Source organism: Cololabis saira, chromosome 11 (genome assembly GCF_033807715.1).
Source record: "Cololabis saira isolate AMF1-May2022 chromosome 11, fColSai1.1, whole genome shotgun sequence".
NCBI classification, from domain to species: domain Eukaryota; kingdom Metazoa; phylum Chordata; class Actinopteri; order Beloniformes; family Belonidae; genus Cololabis; species Cololabis saira.
Window position 1 is genome coordinate 31,216,078 of NC_084597.1, and position 18,455 is coordinate 31,234,532.

An 18,455-nucleotide genomic window follows, 5' to 3' on the forward strand; every position below is an offset into this window, starting at 1 on the left:
CATCACAGCTCAAAGCAAAAGCAAGCTGAAACGAACGTCTCTCACTGGTTTATCACATTATTAGTGCTTAAGGCAGCACATAAACAGATTTCATAATAAAGTCACGCAAGGTAAAATGGAAATAAGTTAAAAGTGACAGGGGCACATTAAACATCCATTCTCATAGCAACAGGGAGTTCTCATCTATAACACAGTCAATAAATAAACCTAAAATTGACCTGGAGCTGATAGTCGTCTGATAAGCTAATCCAGTAAAAATTATATATTTATATATTTTCATCATTTTTACATTCATTTTTATGGAGCTGATTTTGTCTCTTTAATATGCTATCAAGCAAAAAAAGCTTTGTAATCAGAAGAAAAAAAAATCGCTGACAGAGCAAAATTATACAAGTTGTAATTTAATTCAGTTTTATTGCAAGTAACATACATTTGTGTCTGAAATGTGAATTCAAAAAATTTTTTATGGTTTAAAGGGGACATATTATGGCATTTAATGTATATTTTAAACAGGCATTGAATGTCTTAAAAACAATCTAAAGCTTGTTTTTTCTACATAAATCAGAAATTCAGCCTGTGGGCCATGTCTCTAGTTTTACCCCTTCTCACCTCATTTTCTGTGCTTCATTTTAGGGGAGGGGAGGCTATGATAATGAGGCTCTGCGCTGATTGGCTCCCTGAATGACGTGTAGGAGGGGAGGAGAATAAGCCTCGCTCCAGCCAGAGCAGCTGGCTGCGTCGTACACAAACTGTGTCCCATGCGAGAAGCTTCTGCGACAAAATAAAATCCATTGCTTTATTTTTTTTGTATTGGACTGTCCTAACTGGCCGCGAGTTTAACAGTTTCAGTGTGGACAGAGAGCGTCCGATGTCACGCAGCTCGATAGTCGGATGCTCTCATTCAGTTACACCCTGTAAACGGATCTTAAAGCCTGATTTACGGTTCTGCGTTAAATCGACGCGTACCCTACGGCGTAGGCTCTGCGTTGGTGTAACGCGGAACCATAAATCAGCCTTTAGTCACTGCGCGCTGGCCCCGCAAGCATGGCTCCGGGGCGCATCGCCCGTTACCGGGGATCAAACCGACAGATTTCGCTGAAAATCTCGGAGGGTGAAGCTGGTCCAGCCTGGGACGTACCACAGAAATCCCTGCTCCCAAAGCGGCTGGGAACCTGGAGAATTTAGTCGGACGGATCCCGCTTTAGGAACCAGGAAGTAGGCTGGAGCAGCGCGCAACGTCGGTTACCGGGGATCAAACCGACAGATTTGGCTGAAAATCTCGGAGGGTGAAGCTGATCCGACTTGGGACGGACCCCCGAGGACCCAGCTCCCAAACCACCCGGAAACCTGGATGATTTAACCCGGATCCGCTCCGCCGCGGCGCCGCGTCCAACTGGCTCAAGGAAGGACCGCTCCAGCCGGCGTAGAGAGCTGGTTGTGGGCGTGGTTTCAGCAGCGGAGGCCGAACCTCTGCGCCTCGGGTGACGTCACCATAGGCGCAGATTTTAATCGGCTCAAAAAAAAATCACGTGACACTGGGGGACTCTGTAAGACGGGGGTCAAAGACCTTGCAGAAATTCATGGTATTTTGTCTCCCCTGTGCTGGCAGGGTGAGGGGAGACCACTTTATATATGTTAAAACAAGAAAAAACGTGTTTTTCATAATATTTCCCCTTTAAAGTTAACGTCCTCTGTGTACATTACGTACTGTCAGTATGTAATGTACGTCGGTTTTGGCGGATGGTAGGATGCACAGCAAGCTAGGTTGGTTATTTTCCTGAGTTACCAGGTGGGATGAGAATCGGCACCTCCAAAAAGATGGATCCATGACCATGGTCCTCAGCCGGAAAAGGGTGGAGTGCCCTCTCCAGGTTGGGGATCTGATCCCAGCTCAAGTGCAGGGGTCCAAGTGTCTTGGGATCTTGTTCAAGAGTGATAAAAAGATGGAGTTGGAGATTGTCAGGCAAATCGGTGCTGGTCTGTCGGTCTGCTGTGGTGAAGAATGGTCACAAGCTGCGGGTAGTAAGCAAAAGAACAAGATCGAGGATACAAGCAGCCAAAATGAATTTCCTCTGCAGGGTGTTTGGAAAGAGAAAGGGTGAGATGCTCAGTCATCCGGGAGGTGGTCAGACTAGAGCTGCTGCTCCTCTGCATCCAGAGAAGCTACATGAAGTGGCTCAGGCATCTGGTTAGGATGCTTCCTGGATGCTTCCCCGGTGCAGTTTTTCTGGACAAATGTAGCAACTCATAATGTAATAACGGCTCATAATGTAATAACTTAAATGTAATAAAAGTTAACAATGTAATAATCGGCTCATAATGTAATAAAATCATGAGCACATAACGTAATAACGGCTTTGCGCATAATGTAATAATGTAATAACTTATTACATTATGAGCCTTACTGGCGCCGCTCATAAAGTAACAACAGCTCATAATGTAATAATGGCTCATATTGTGAGAAAACAGCTGCATTATCATAATTTTTAGCTCTTAAAGGTGCAAATAAAGCAAAAAGCATGGGTTCGAGAACATTAGTAAACTAAATTAGTGAAACCAAGTATTATTTAATAGTAATTGCATTCTCACATTTTATTATGTAAGATGTATAAAGTTGAGCCACTAGGTGGGACCCATGTTAGTTATTTTGCGCTTTTGCAAATGCCATGCTAACTTCACCTGTCTGATTGTTGCAGGTAAGCAGTGCTATTTGTGAACTCCAAAGTTCAATTAATATCTTTGTTAAACCAAGCCATCCACCTTATCTCTTTAAATATTCGGTGTATTAAGATGTTTGTTAGGATAATGTATTTTTTAGCTGGCAGCTGAAGTCTCATGTATAAGCCCTGTGGAGAAAAAAAGAAAAGTAGCTAATCTACCACAGTCCCCGGTAAACCACACAAAAAATGAATGTTGATTTAATTCTTTATAGTGTTTTCCACTGAGCAAACACCTTATCATCAAGCAAGTTTCCTCTGCTCTACATTTTGCTCTGCTCTGTGGCTCTATCAACCAGCAACAGGTAGAGGTTCATCAAGGACCTGTATCATACTGTATAGGTGCATAACACGCTAAAATATAAGCAGATATCCTATTTGTTGAAAATAAATCAATATTTACATTAATGTAGTGATTCTTAAAATTAAAAAAAAGGAATCAATGAATTTTGTTTCATTCACAGAAAAGAAACAATGAGACTAAACATAACAATTTTTGTCTTGTCTGGCCCTTTGGGTTAGTAACGTTCAAGGCCATGGAAATCGAGTGATGGATGATGAGACATATGATGTCATTGTTAAAGCACTGAGAGGAGAATTTCACATTCCCGTAAAAGAAAGAACAAGGGTCCAATAGGGTCCAATAGGTGCCGTTCAGGGCGAATTGGTCAATCTGCCTGAATGTCAGTGATTTGACAATCTTCACCTACTTCCTGCCTCCCATTTCTGAATGTGAAAGTACGGCTGGCTCCCGTACCGGAGGGGGTGTGTCGGAGGTGGGAGCATCATGAGAGCCAGAGCACAGGGGGGAGGGGATGTGTGTGGGGAGAACAAGCCTTTTTTAAATAAAAAAACTGAGTATTGTAGACCCTAGCTTTAAATTGGCAGTAACATTTTGCCTGGAAGGACCTCATCAGGTTGTATGGAAGGAAAGAGTGTTAAGACCAATCTTAAATGTGTTTTTATTGTAGAAGTTTTTGTGTCCTGCATTTATTGTAGCAATAGTAAACAAAGAAAATGCTCTTTTAAACTACATGAACTACAGCCCCCTCCTTCTTCCCTAATCCACCCTCTGGTCCTGGCAGCTTTTGAGTTGGTTACCGTAGCGCCACCTATGTACAAATCATAGTCAAACACAAACACAGACTTCTGCCCATAGGTCCATTCTTGTTGTCAGTGTGACTTTTATACCATGGACTTGACCTTTAGGGGATGATGCGTTAAAACAATTAGGCTTCTCTTCCTGTTAATGTGGCCCACTGCGTATTGGGGGGGGAGTTATATGGCATCTAAGTTGGCCAATGCACCACCACGTGTTGCAGAAATTGTGTGATCCTGCTGACAGATAGACACACAGACGTGAAAGCATTTTCTTCCATCCCTGCAGGAATGGCTGAGGTATAAATGATGATAATGCAACACTTTTCTCACAATATGAGCCATTATAACATTATGAGCTGTTATTACGGCGCCAGTAGGGCTCATAATGTACTAAGTTATTACAGTACATTATTACATTATGCCCAAAGCCGTTTACATTATGCACTCATGATTTTATTACATTATGAGACGATTATTACATTATGAACTTTTATTACATTTAAGTTATTACAATATGAACTGCTATTACATTATGAGTTGTTACAACACATTCCACTTATGGTGCTTTTACACTAGCACCTACTCAGCCCGACTCGACTCGACTCGCCTTGCCCTTGTTTCTTTTCATTACCCAGATCAGAAGTAGGAGGTTGGAACGAAGCTGCTGTGACGTATTTGATTGTGTGATTTAAACAACAACACTAAAGATGTAGAACCTAGAGGAGATGATATATGTGCTGCTGGGTCTGTGGCTTGTGTTCGATACCAAGTTAAAAAATGAGAGTGAGAGAAACTTCAAGCGGCGACGCTTATCTTGTTTGTCTCGGTGCTGCTGAAAAGTCGGCTGGGAGCCGCGAGCAGCTATGAAGAGACAGAGCTCCTGGTGGATCTTGTCGTTCCTTATCGCCCGTCTAGATCCCTTTTTAATTCTCTCCTCAGCCACCAGGTTTATGAACATCTGCAGCTCAGAGTTGGATCAGAAACAGACTTTTGCACTGCCATTTCCTGTTGAATAAAATAAAAACAAGCCGCAGTCAGAGTCGGTCTTTTGCTGATTTCCGCCTCCGGATTCAGATGTCTGACTTCCAACCCCCTGACCAAGCGGTGGCCTGTAGTGTGATGACGTCAGATGCAGCCCACTTAGAACCTCGGCAGAGTAGTTACAGAAAAAGTATCTACTCGGCACGCCTTGACCCCTAGTGGAAAAGCGCAAAACCGAGGCGAGTCGAGTCGGGCTGAGTAGATACTAGTGGAAAAGCGCCATTAGACCCCAGTGAAGACCGAGGACAACTGGAGCTACAGTATGTTCCTCATGAGAGAAGCATCCAGCAGGCATACTTACCCTCAACATCCTCAACAACAAGTCCCTCAACATCCTCATCTGGCTCCTCTGCTCATGTTGTTGAGCAACAAAAAGCGGTAAAAGATGGATGGATAGTTTTGAGACACATAAATTGTCAAGATTAAACACCAAAGATGCATAAGCATATCCATGCTTTGAAATAGGTTGTATATTAGGGGTGTAACGGTACATGTATTTGTATTGAACCGTTCGGTATAGCGTGTTCGGTTCGGAACGGAGGCGTACCGAACGAGTTTCCACACGGACATATTAAGTAGAGGACCGCACGTTGTGGAGCAGAGCGCTGCTGCAGTTGCGCTCACACCGAGAAAGTATTAAGATTAAAGAAAAAAGCACTAACTAATGAAGAACTAAAGAGCTAAGCACATAATTGTGACAAGTCCAGTGTTTCCCCTACCATTGTTTAGGCCTGGCGGGGCCTGGCCAGGCCTAAAAAAAACAAAACAATGATCATTTACGTTTATGAGCGCCTCTGCAGCGCTGTTCTGCAACGTGAGTCAACCTGCTTTGTTGCCTAGTAAAGCCTGAATTATGGTTCGGCGTTAAATCGCCGTAGAGCCTACGCCGTAGGGTACGCAGCGACGTGCACCGTACGGCCGCTCGCTGCGTACCCTACGCCGTAGGATCTGCGTTGGTGTAACGCGGCACCATAAATCAGCCTTAACGATGCGAGTACCGCTGCTAGTGTCCGACCAATCAGCCTTTTTTTCGATTATTTCGATCACCGATTAGGGGGAAATCAAAAAGCCGATATCAGCCGATACGAATATTACCCTTTTTTACCTTTTTGGGAGAAAACAAATTTCAATACAAGAATTCATTTAAATGAATGGTGAGCAATTTATTGCTTTAACTAGAACATTCTTAATACAAAAAGAAAATGCAGTATTTCAGTAAATGATCACATTAGATGCAATCTCCCCCCCCATCCCTCTTCTTTACACCAGCATTCCTCAATAATGATAAATAAAAACAAAGCTGCATGGGAGAAAATAAGAGGAATCTTCATACTGTAACTCAAACTGTGTAAAGTGTAAACAATAAGTCAAAGAACACCACAAGTCAAACCCTCAGGTTCATAATATTATTGTTTATTTACTTATTGTGGAGTAAATGTCCAAAAATGCATGTTCTGGTCCTGGTTCTACCTGGTTTTACCAGGATGAGCTGCTCTGAGCAGCAGGGGCCCCTTAGAGCACCTTTATATTAAATTGTAGGTGCAGGGACTACAATGTTTCATCCTCTCCTCCTTTAATTTGCATCACTTTCATTTATTGTTAGAAATATGACGCCATGTCGTCTTGTTTGACTTTGTTTTGATGATAGTGAATGATTTCATGTGGCCACATTTAAGCAACACTAGGTGACGTTTCTCAGCTATGGAAGAGTAAAGCCTGAATTATGGTTCCTCGTTAAATCGACGCAGAACCTACGCCGTACCATACGGTGTAGCCTACGGCGTAAGGTACGCAGCGACGCGCGGTCGCCCACTAACCGCTGCTGAGAGCGCGGGCATATTATTATACATTATGGGATGTATAGAGTTTGTAGCCAGCCAACTATGGTGCCGGCCAAAAAAACAAAAAATATCGCGGGCGACAGACAACATGATATAAAGAAATGTTTCTGGCAGGTACGTGTGTTTGTGTTTGCATGAGACGCTGCAGGGAAGCATGAAGGAAAACACAGCCCGACGACACACCATGCATCCGCGGGGTCCTAGCGCCGGCACACGTAGAGCCAATGTTATTTTGTGTGTGTGTAATAAACAACTAGCACATTTATATTTTGCATTTTGTTTTCTTACTGTACCGAAAATGAACCGAACCGTGACCTCCAAACCGAGGTACGTACCGAACCGAGACTTTTGTGTACCGTTACACCCCTATTGTATATGTAACATTACCAGAGATATATACCATCATAGTTTTCATGATCAGAGATCCATCAAGTGGAAGTTCAATGGTTCAACACTCAGCCTTGCCGTGTATCTTCCAAGATCCCGATGTCCCCACTGCTCCCTGACACACTGGTGTGTAAATGTAGTTGACAAAGTACAATAACAATGTTCTGCTTTTATATTAAAAGATTTACTGTTCAAATGTGTGAGTGTGGATGATTGACAAACTTATAATAAAGCACTGTAAATTACAGACTGTGATATTATCAAACCCAGGTACAACTGAAGAGGAAAACATTAAAGCAGCCAAGTGAAAAATAATCAGATGTGATTATTAACATATTTAAAAAAAATAAGATATAAGGTAGCCATCTGTAAGCTGATTATGACGCTGTAACACCACACTGATAAGTGAGACACAAAGCTGCAAATTATACACGGATGGATGCCACTGAGCATTAAACCGATCTGTCTAACAGTGCCACATCTTCTATGTACCCCAGAAATCAGCCTGGACAGATGACCAGTGAAGACGCCCTGCCATGCCTGGCACCAGATGCTGGCAGCCCCTCCCTGGGATTAGAAAGGTACTGGACTTGTTCTGGCACATTGCACCATCACATTGTGATCAGGGAAGTCTGGAAGCCCAGTCAACACCTCCAACTATCAGCTGCATAAAGTATTTTATGCAGTCTGGTGTGACACATCGTAGTGCAGGGGAAGGCTGTTGCCTTTGTTGACTCCTGTTGCCATGGAGGATGGGGTGTTTAGTCTGCAACAATGTTTATGTGGGTGGTGTGCTTGGAATCAAGGTCTCCCAAAAGATAAACTAAAATATTTGTTTAATATAATCATCTAGAAAGAAACTGCCAAAAAAAGTCCATTCAGTAATCGTCATTCAGTTACAGCAAAACAATTTCCCTTTTTCAACATAAGAAAAGAAGATTCAGTGCTGCGGCACCGAATGAATGCTAAATGCCAATGAAATCCTACAGACACGCCCTTTAGCCAAAACAAATGCTCCTCACCTGGTGATCTGAAGGTCCAGGCCTCGTCATCATCGAAGTGCGTGTCCCCAGCTGTGAACCTCTCACCGGGGAAAAAAGCGTGCGCCACGGTGCCCCCCGGCCCATCGAAGGGATAACCATCATTATGGTCAGCCTTAGTGAAGTCGATCTGAATGTCTGCGTCACTGCCGGCCACTTCATGGAAGTTCAGGGGTGCGATGTCGCTCCAGACCTTTAAGGCGTAGTACATGAGGGCTCGGACAGTGTCCCTGCCCAGTAAGGCTGAATCTTTGGGGAAGCTCCTCACTCTGAGGGAGAGATGAGAGACCAGTTTATTAAATACAAGCAGAAGAGGTAGAGAAGGAGAATGAAGACAAGGAGAAGAATGACATGAGGGGGCTGAGAGGAAAAGAGGGGGATGAGATGGCTGAAAGGAGTTTGATGGGAAACTTGACAGATAAATAAAGTATAAGTGGAGGTAAGAGAAGGTATTTGTGAAAGGGTGTTTGCATGGATAAGATCAACAAGATGCTCATTTAAATGAAGTAAAAAGCCAGTTATTGCTCCTGGTGCGTAATAAGAATAATAGAATTCCACACGGGTAAAAATGGGAAGAGTGTCTGAAAGCAGAGCGCATAGAGAAAAACAAACTTCCAGGTTCATTATGACATCTATAAAGAGAAACTTCACTCTTATAACTTACAACTGAGGAATGCAAGGAAGTCCTACTTCCCTAACACCATCACTAAAAACAGTCATCGTGCTCGGGCCTTATTTACTACAGTTGACAGGCTAGGGCTGGGCGATATATCGAGATTTTAATATATATCGATATATTTTCAAACACGATATGGTACGAGACAATATCGTTTATATCGATTTAAATTTTTTTTTTTTTTTTTTAACATTTTTTTTTTTACGATTTTGATATAGCTTATTTTGTGACAAATTGACTTGAATGTTTTATTTGAGATTTGCACAAATGTTTTGTTATTTGCACAACTGTCAACCTCAGTGGAAAAGTCTGCCTGTTACTGTCTACATTGTATTAATTGCACAGTGTATTTTAATTTAATTGTTATGCAGGAAAGGGATATTTGTTTTATTTTATTCAAGAAGCATTTTTATTCTATATATGCAGGCAGTTTATTTTTATTTCATTTGTTTTATACATTTTGATATTTTGCAGACCTCTGTTAATAAAGGAACCTGTGTGACATTTGGCACGAGGCTTTGTATTAAAACTAACTGTTTTTTTAAGGGTTTGCCTCAGAGAAAAATGAAGCTAACAGAGATGCTATGCTATAATGCTTTGGGGGAAACCCCAATTAAGGCACAGAAAAAATATCGAGATATATATCGAGTATCGCCATTTAGCTAGAAAATATCGAGATATGACTTTTGGTCCATATCGCCCAGCCCTATGACAGGCTAACAAACCCTCCTGTGTCAGCGGCAAGTGAACTTCATTCCACTGTGTCCAGTTTGCCAAATTTGTCACAGAGAAAATCCAAAATATTAAACAAGCAGTTGGTGCATCAGCAGCAGGTTCAGCATATATACCGTGTCCACCGGACCCCCGAAACCGGTTTAAACACCATGACACCGTTTCAACCCATTAAAGCAAAGACCTGGAGGGCATCTTAGATCGGCTGAACTCCTCCTCTTGCTGTTTAGACGTCCTCCAACAGGTCTTTTCAAAAATGATTTTGCAGTCATATCTATTACTGATTGTGAACTTGTCCTTAATGTCAGGTCTGTTCCCAGAGCCACTAAAAACAACTGTAATCAAACCTCTGCTGAAGGAAAAGTCTTGACAAGACACAAATTAACAACTACAGGCCCATCTCAAATCTCCCATTTTTAAGTAAGACAATTGAAAAAACTGTTTTTCAACAGCTAAATAAGTGTTTACAACAATATAACTGCTATGATGCTTTCCAGTTAGGTTTAGACAGCTACACAGTACTGAGACTGCGCTGATTAAAGTGTTTAATGACCTATGTCTGAATACCGTCAGACGGTGGAAAAATGTCAGTCTTAGTCTTACTGGACTTCAGTGCTGCATTTGATACACTTGACCACAATATATTAGTCAAACTACTGGAGAGAAGGGTTAAACGTTTGACCTTAAAGAAAGTAATGTAAAATTCTCTGAGAAATTATCTTTCTCATTATTGTGGCGTTTAGCAAAATTAAATAATTTTGGTAATCCTGACTGACCTGAAACAGGAGAAGTTTAGGCTGATTTAACTTCAGACAGTGAAACAAAAAAATGTTGTGTCCTTATTCACAGTGTATGTAAACATCTGGTTTCAAATGTATATTTGGAAAAAAACACATTAAGGCAATAACAAATTCAGCCTACTATCACCTTAAGAACTTCATATGAACCTTATATCAACTTTATATTAAGTTTAAAAGATCTGATGTCTCAGCAGGACCTGGAAAAACTAGTCCATGCATTCATCTTTAGTAGGCTTGATTATTGTAACAGCATATTTACAGTTTTACCTAAAAAGTCATTTAGACAACTGCAGCTAATTCAGAACTCTGCTGCTCGAGTCCTCACTATGACCAAAAAGTAGTGATGCACCGAAATGAAAATTTGTGGCCAAAACCGAAACCGAAAATAATAATAAACACTTGGCTGAATACCGAACAATACCGAACATGGTTCTTCGCAGTTTTTCATTTATTTTGCCAATTTTTTCACCATTGCATAAATCAAATAAATTTGATTTAGGCATGCTTTTAAAAGAAAAATATCTTTTACAAAATTACAAGGTAGAAAACATTTGTTGAACATAAAAAACTGAACATTTTTTTCTTAAATATTCCAGCAGACATTATACCAGCAAAGAACAATAACTTAAAATTAAAGCTGCAAGCAGCGATGAACGGGCCCTCGCACTCACGGCCACCGCCCCCCATAAGCATATCAGAAATGACACCACCCATGACTTCCTATGTCAAACCATTCAAAAGTTATAGCAGAAAAAAGGGACAACCAATCAGAAGAAGGGGCGGGGCTAATTCAGGCCAATGAAGGGCAAGGACTCCATACAGAATCTGATGACACCACCCACGACTCTCTATGTCAAACCATTCAAAAGTTATAGCAGAAAATCGGGACAACCAATCAGAAGAAGGGGCGGGGCTAAAATAAGGCCAACGAAGCTTAAGAATTCATTAGAGTCCCATGACACCATCCACGACTCTCTATGTCAAACCATTCAAAAGTTACAGCAGAAAATCGGGACAACCAATCCGAAGAAGGGGCGGGGCTAATTTGCACCAATTATGGTTAAGGACTCAATACCGAGTCCCATGACACCCCCCACGACTCTTTATGTCAAACCATTCAAAAGTTATGGCAGAGAAAAGTATTCTAGGGGGCGCTGTTGAGCCGTTAGGCCACGCCCATTAATGCAAACCATGAAATATCAAATTTATCCCCAAGCCTGGCTTGCATGCAAAATTTGTTGACTTTTGGAGAACTATCAAATATGGACCAATCAGAAGAAGGGGGCACGCTTTTTGGCGTCTAGCGTCGCCACGGTAACACTTCTGAAAGAGAAAAGTAATGCGCGTAGTCGCAGGATGGAGACGCACATTTTGATGTATAACACACCTGGGTGCACGTTACGGTTCGGGCCGTATTAATTGCCGAAAGAATGGCATAAATTGCATCAAAATTACACAATTAATTCAAAATGGCCGACTTCCTGTTCGGTTTTGGCCATGGCGCCAAGAGACTTTTCTTTAAGTTGCGACATGATACAGGTGTGTACCGATTTTCGTGCATGTACGTCAAACCGTATTGTGGGGCTTGAGGCACAAAGTTTTCCGGGGGGCGCTGTTGAGCCGTTAGGCCACGCCCATTAATACAAACCATGAAATATCAAATTTATCGCCAGGCCTGGCTTGCATGCAAAATTTGGTGACTTTTGGGGAACTATCAAATATGGACCAATCAGATGAAGGGGGGGTGCGCTTTTTGGCGTCTAGTGTCGCCACGGTAACACTTTTGAAAGAGAAAAGTAATGCGTGTAGTCGCAGGATGGAGACGCACATTTTGATGTATAACACACCTGGGTGCACGTTACGGTTCGGGCCGTATTAATTCTCGAAGGAATGGCTCATATTGCTCCAAAATTACGCGATTAATTCAGAATGTTCAAAATGGCCGACTTCCTGTTCGGTTATGGCGCCAAGAGACTTCCTGTTCGGCCATGGCGCCAAGAGACTTTTCTTTAAGTAAAGACATGATAAAGAAGTGTACCGATTTTCGTTCATGTACGTCAAACCGTATTATGGGGCTTGAGGCGCAAAGTTTTTTCTGTCTGAACCAACCAGATGAAGGGTGGGCGCGCTTTTTGGTGTCTAGCGTCGCCACGGTAACGCTTTTGAAAGAGAAAAGTAATGCGTGTTGTCGCAGGATGGAGACGCACGTTTTGATGTATAACACACCTGGGTGCACGTTACGGTTCGGGCCGTATTAACTGCCGAAGGAATGGCATAAATTGCGCCAAAGTGACACGATTAATTCAAAATGGCTGACTTCCTGTTCGGTTTCGGCCATGTCGCCAAGAGACTTTTCTTTAAGTTGTGTACTGATACAGGTGTGTAGCGATTTCCGTGCATGTACGTCAAACCGTATCGTGAGGCTTGAGGCACAAAGTTTTCAAGGGGGCGCTGTTGAGCCATTTTGCCACGCCCATTAATGTAAACCATTAAATATCAAATTTTTCGCCAGGCCTGACTTGCATGCAAAATTTGGTGACTTTTTGGGCACGTTTAGGGGGGCAAAAAGGCCCTCCTTTCGTCAGAAGAAAGAAAGAAAGAAAGAAAGAAAAATTCCTACAGATACAATAGGGCCTTCGCACTGAAGGTGCTCGGGCCCTAATAAATAAATTAGCAAAATACATTTTTTGGCCATCTTTGAGCTTACGTTAGGCTTAACTGACTGAACATTGTAACATAGGCCTTAAAACAATAAAATGCATTAAAGCTGCAAGCAGCGATGAACGGGCCCTCGCACTCACGTCAACCGCCCCCCATAAGCATATCAGAAATGACACTTACGACTTCCTATGTCAAACCATTCAAAAGTTATAGCAGAAAAAAGGGACGACCAGTCAGAAGAAGGGGCGGGGCTAATTAAGGCCAAAGAAGCTCAAGGACTCATTACAGAGCCCCATGACACCACCCACGACTCTCTATGTCAAAACATTCAAAAGTTATAGCATGAAATAGGGACAACCAATCAGAAAAAGGGACTGGGCTAATTGTCACCAATTATGGTCAAGGACTCAATGCCAAGTCCCATGACACCACCCACGACTCTTTATGTCAAACCTTTCAAAAGTTATGGCAGAGAAAAGTTTTCTAGGGGGCGCTGTTGAGCCATTAGGACACGCCCATTAATGCAAACCATGAAATATCAAATTTATCGCCAGGCCTGGCTTGCATGCTAAATTTGGTGGCTTTTGGAGAACAATCAAATATGGACCAATCAGATGAAGGGGAGGCGCGCTTTTTGGCATCTTGCATCGTCACGGTTACACTTTTGAAAGAGAAAAGTAATGCGCGTAGTCGCAGGATGGAGACACAAATTTTGATGTATAACACATCTGGGTGCACGTTAAGGTTCGGGCCGTATTAATTGCGGAAGGAATGGCATAAATTGCGCCAAAATTACACAATTAATTCAAAATGGCCGACATCCTGTTCGGTTTCCGCCATGGCACCAAGAGACTTTTCTTTAAGTTGCGGCATGATACAGGTGTGTACCGATTTTCGTGCATGTACGTCAAACCGTATTGTGGGGCTTAAGGCACAAAGTTTTCCGGGGGGCGCTGTTGAGCCATTTTGCCACGCCCATTAATACAAACCATGAAATATCAAATGTATCGCCAGGCCTGGCTTGCATGCCAAATTTGGTGCCTTTTGAGGAACTATCAAATATGGACCAATCAGATGAAGGGGGGGCGCGCTTTTTGGCATCTAGCGTCGCCACGGTAACACTTTTGAAAGAGAAAAGTAATGCGCGTAGTCGCAGGATGAAGACGCACATTTTGATGTATAACACATCTGGGTGCACGTTACGGTTCGGGCCGTATTAATTCTCGAAGGAATGGCATATATTGCTCCAAAATTACGCAATTAATTCAGAATGTTTAAAATGGCCGACTTCCTGTTCGGTTTCGGCCATGGCGCCAAGAGACTTTTCTTCAAGTTGCGACATGATACAGGTGTGTACCGATTTCCGTTCATGTACGTCACACCGTATTCTGGGGCTTGAGGCGCAAAGTTTTTTCGGTCTGAACCAACCTGATGAAGGGTGGGCGCGCTTTTTGGCGTCTAGCGTTGCCACGGTAACGCTTTTTAAAGAGAAAAGTAATGCGTGTTGTCGCAGGATGGAGACGCACATTTTGATGTATAACACACTTGGGGGCACGTTACGGTTCGGGCCGTATTAACTGCCGAAGGAATGGCATAAATTGCGCCAAAGTGACACGATTAATTCAAAATGGCTGACTTCCTGTTCGGTTTCGGCCATGTCGCCAAGAAACTTTTCTTTAAGTTGTGTACTGATACAGGTGTGTAGCGATTTTCGTGCATGTACGTCAAACCGTATTGTGGGGCTTGAGTCACAAAGTTTTCAAGGGGGCGCTGTTGAGCCATTTTGCCACGCCCATTAATGTAAACCATTAAATATCAAATTTTTCGCCAGGCCTGACTTGCATGCAAAATTTGGTGACTTTTTGGGCACGTTTAGGGGGGCAAAAAGGCCCTCCTTTCGTCAGAAGAAAAAGAAAAAGAAAAAGAAAAAAAAAAATTCCTACAGATACAATAGGGCCTTCGCACTGAAGTTGCTCGGGCCCTAATTAAAGCGCTCAGGGTTTTTTATCATTTCAAATGATAAATCAAACTTGTAGTGCTGAAAGACTTTGCAGATATGCCCCCTCTAGATATTTGAGCAGAACATTCATTGCAAACAGCCATTCTTGTATTATCCTTTGCCACTCTAAAATACTTCCACACTGCTGACATGTTTGCACCACTTCACTCCACGCTCTTCGCTGTTTGATTTCGTCATCTAAACGCACCTGTAATAGATTGATTTATGTTGTTTTGGTTCCACCTGCTGGTGAATGTTAGGTAAAATTCTTATGTGGTTAGTTTTTGGTTGGCCAACGATTTATGTGGTGCACAACCATTACGGGAGCGTTATGTGGTTAGTTTTTGGTTGGCCAACGATTTATGTGGTGCGCAACAGTTACGGAGTGGTCAGTCTATTTCCTTATATTACAACGCCGTTATTAATTGTTCGTTTTTTTTCCCACTTATTCCACCGAACACCGAAAGTGTTTTTTTGCCATTTTCGGCCGAACAATTTCGGTTACCGAACAATCAGTGCATCACTACCAAAAAGGTGGACCACATCAGTCCAACTCTGAGGTCTTTATGCTGGCTGCCTGTCCCTCAGAGGATAGACTTTAAAGTTCTGATGCTTGTCTATAAAACTGAATGGTTTAGGACCAAAATACATCAGTGACTTTCTGACTCAGTATGAATCTTCCAGACCCCTCAGGTCTGGATCTGGTTTTGGATCAGTTCCAAGAGTCAGAACCAGACATGGAGAAATTGCATTCAGCTTCTACGCTCCACGTGGCTGGAACAAACCAAAAGTGTTTTTAAGTCCAGGTTGAAGACTCACCTGTTCTCTGCTGCCTTTGGGTAATGCACTGGTACTACTGATTTGATCTGATTTTCATCTATTGTTCTTCTTTCTCTTTAAATTTTAAATCATGCTCTTTATTTATGTTTTAATGTCTTTGTGAATCACTTTGAATCACCTTGTTGTTGAATTGTGCTATAGAAATAAATCTGCCTTGAGCTTTGCACTGAGAGCAATGTCTGTCTGAGACAACAAAATCTCTGCAGGTGCAGTAGTCTTATCTACAATAGCAGAATACCTAATCCACCAGAATAATGCCATGACAATATATATGACTTCTTCTGTGGGGGGAGTAAACAATGTAATGTAAAACAATGGTTGTTTTTATGATGATAAAAATCATTTGACATTTGCACTGGTAAAAAGTGGACTTAGTTATTTAGTACTGTTTAATGTGAAGATGAGTGTCAGTATTTTTTTATTAGGGCCCGAGCACTGACAGTGCGAAGGCCCTATTGTTTCTGTAGGAATTGTTCTCGTTTTTATTTTTATTTGTATTTTTCCGATGAAATGAGGGCCTTTTTGCCCCCCTAAACGTGCCCCAAAAGTCACCAAATTTTGCACGCAAGCCAGGACTGGCGAAAAGTAAATTTGATATTTAATGGTTTGCATTAATGGGCGTGGCCTAATGGCTCAACAACGCCCCCTAGAAAACTTTGTGCCTCAAGCCCCACAATACGGTTTGACGTACATGCAGGAAAATCGGTACACACCTGTATCATGTCGCAACTTAAAGAAAAGTCTCTTGGCGCCATGGCCGAAACGAACAGAAAGTTGGCCATTTTGAATTAATCGTGTCATTTTGGCGCAATTTATGCCATTTTCATGTGTCATACTTTAACGAACTCCTCCTAGCAGGATCGTCCGTTCGACATAAAACTCTCTCAGGAGACGCAAAAGACGTTAACGATGAAAAGTTATCAGAATCGTGAGTTTTCGTGAAATGGCGTAGCCGTGGCGCCGCGTCAAACTTCAACATTAAACAGGAAGTGATACTTGTAGCTGTTTGGTCGATATTTGATACAAATTAGCCCCGCCCCCTCTTCTGATTGGTCGATATTTGATAGTTCCTATTTTCTGCCATAACTTTTGAATGGTTTGACATAAAGAGTCATGGGTGGTGTCATCCGACTTCGTTTTGAGTCCTTGACCTTGACCTCGTTTTGAGTCCTTGACCTTTATTGGGCCTATATTTGGGCCTGTATGACCTAAATTGCACGTGCGAGGGCCCGTTCATTGCTGCCTGCAGCTTTAATTTTCTTTTTTATTGCACCCAAAAGGAATACAAATCTTGATCAATGCCATCTATGGATAATGTTGAGACCACGTATTCATGCTGTTATTTTGTAATTCACATTTTTTTTCTGGAACTGATAATGAAGCTAATCTGAGATTGAAGCCTGTGAAAGTATCTTACCAAGCACAATGAGTCCACTTTGTACTACCATGAAACAAAAAATAATGTTGAGTCTATATGTCTACATGCTCTTATTTTGTACATTACACATTCTTTCCAGGTCTGACATGCTTTTAGTTTGTAATTCAGCTGTTATTTCTGGCATGTAAACATTGTCTATGATGGAGGGGGCCACCTGAGAGTGGAGTCTGCACCAGAGGAGACCCCACAGTGGCAGTTTGCAGCCACATTGTCTTGGTTTTACCAGCAATGGTAAACAGCATGGTTCAAATGCTATTTTGTTGTGTTTTTGGTTCAATTGAACAAGATTGTCTCAGATACATTCACCTCCAATAGTGTTGTTTAAATAATAACAACAACAATATACTGGAAAGTGTGAAAAAGGGTGCAACAAAGAAACTGGGTGGTACGGCAGAGAGAAGCAGCAGAAAAGCTGGTGGGAGTGTATCCGGTCATTTAAAAGACAATAAATCATAACAATCAACTAAACAAAGTCTGCCAGAGGAGAGACCTGTAGAAAAAGTCATGTTTATATTGTGTGTTCTCCTCTGCGTTGTTTGTATTTCATGCTTAGGTGCTCCTTGCTGCTAACAAATACTATGCTAAGAATACAAGTCTGCTTTAGAGGAGATTATAACTTTAGCTTTTCAGATCAACTTGTGAGCTTTTACCATCTTTTCCATTTCCTAATTAAGTTTTCATCCATTTTCACATCACCTTAACATCTTTCAAGCCAGTTCTTTCTGACAGCTCCAGCAGAAATAGGACAAAGTGAAAAGCACTCAGACGTTAAACTAAGTTGGTCCACCTCTTCTTGATTCTCATCCACTGTACCTCCTTTTCAGCCAGTAGCTGCATTTACTAAATAAGATAAATAATGCAATGATTATTACAGTTGTGTTTCCAGAGATGTTAGTCAATATCTAAAACATTTGGGTGAATGCAAGTAAAAATGTTATCATCCTGAAAAGCAAGAAGTCTGCTGCCTGTGCCACATGGTTAACATTAAGAAGGGCTTTCTGTAATCCAAACCATGCGGTGGGATCAAACCTGACCACAGAGGAAATGTAGGGAAGCATACAGTGGAAAGTGGTGGTCCCAAATGGAAAGAGGGCCCTGGTCCTCTGGATGAATTTAGTTGTACGTCGCATTTAATATCTAAACATTACCTCAAAGGAAAATAACTAAATGACAGCGTTAGAT

The 18,455-nt window shown here is 42.0% G+C and overlaps 1 protein-coding gene across 2 annotated transcripts in view; it reads right to left on the reverse strand.

Annotated features, from left to right (window-relative positions):
* LOC133455358 (matrix metalloproteinase-17-like) overlaps positions 1-18,455 on the reverse strand; it is a 150,235-nt gene that overhangs the window by 50,923 nt on the left and 80,857 nt on the right. For both annotated transcript variants that reach the window (XM_061734349.1, XM_061734348.1), the window contains exon 4: positions 8,110-8,396. In XM_061734349.1, the coding sequence (XP_061590333.1) occupies positions 8,110-8,396 (287 nt within the window). The remainder of the gene's footprint in view (positions 1-8,109; positions 8,397-18,455) is intronic.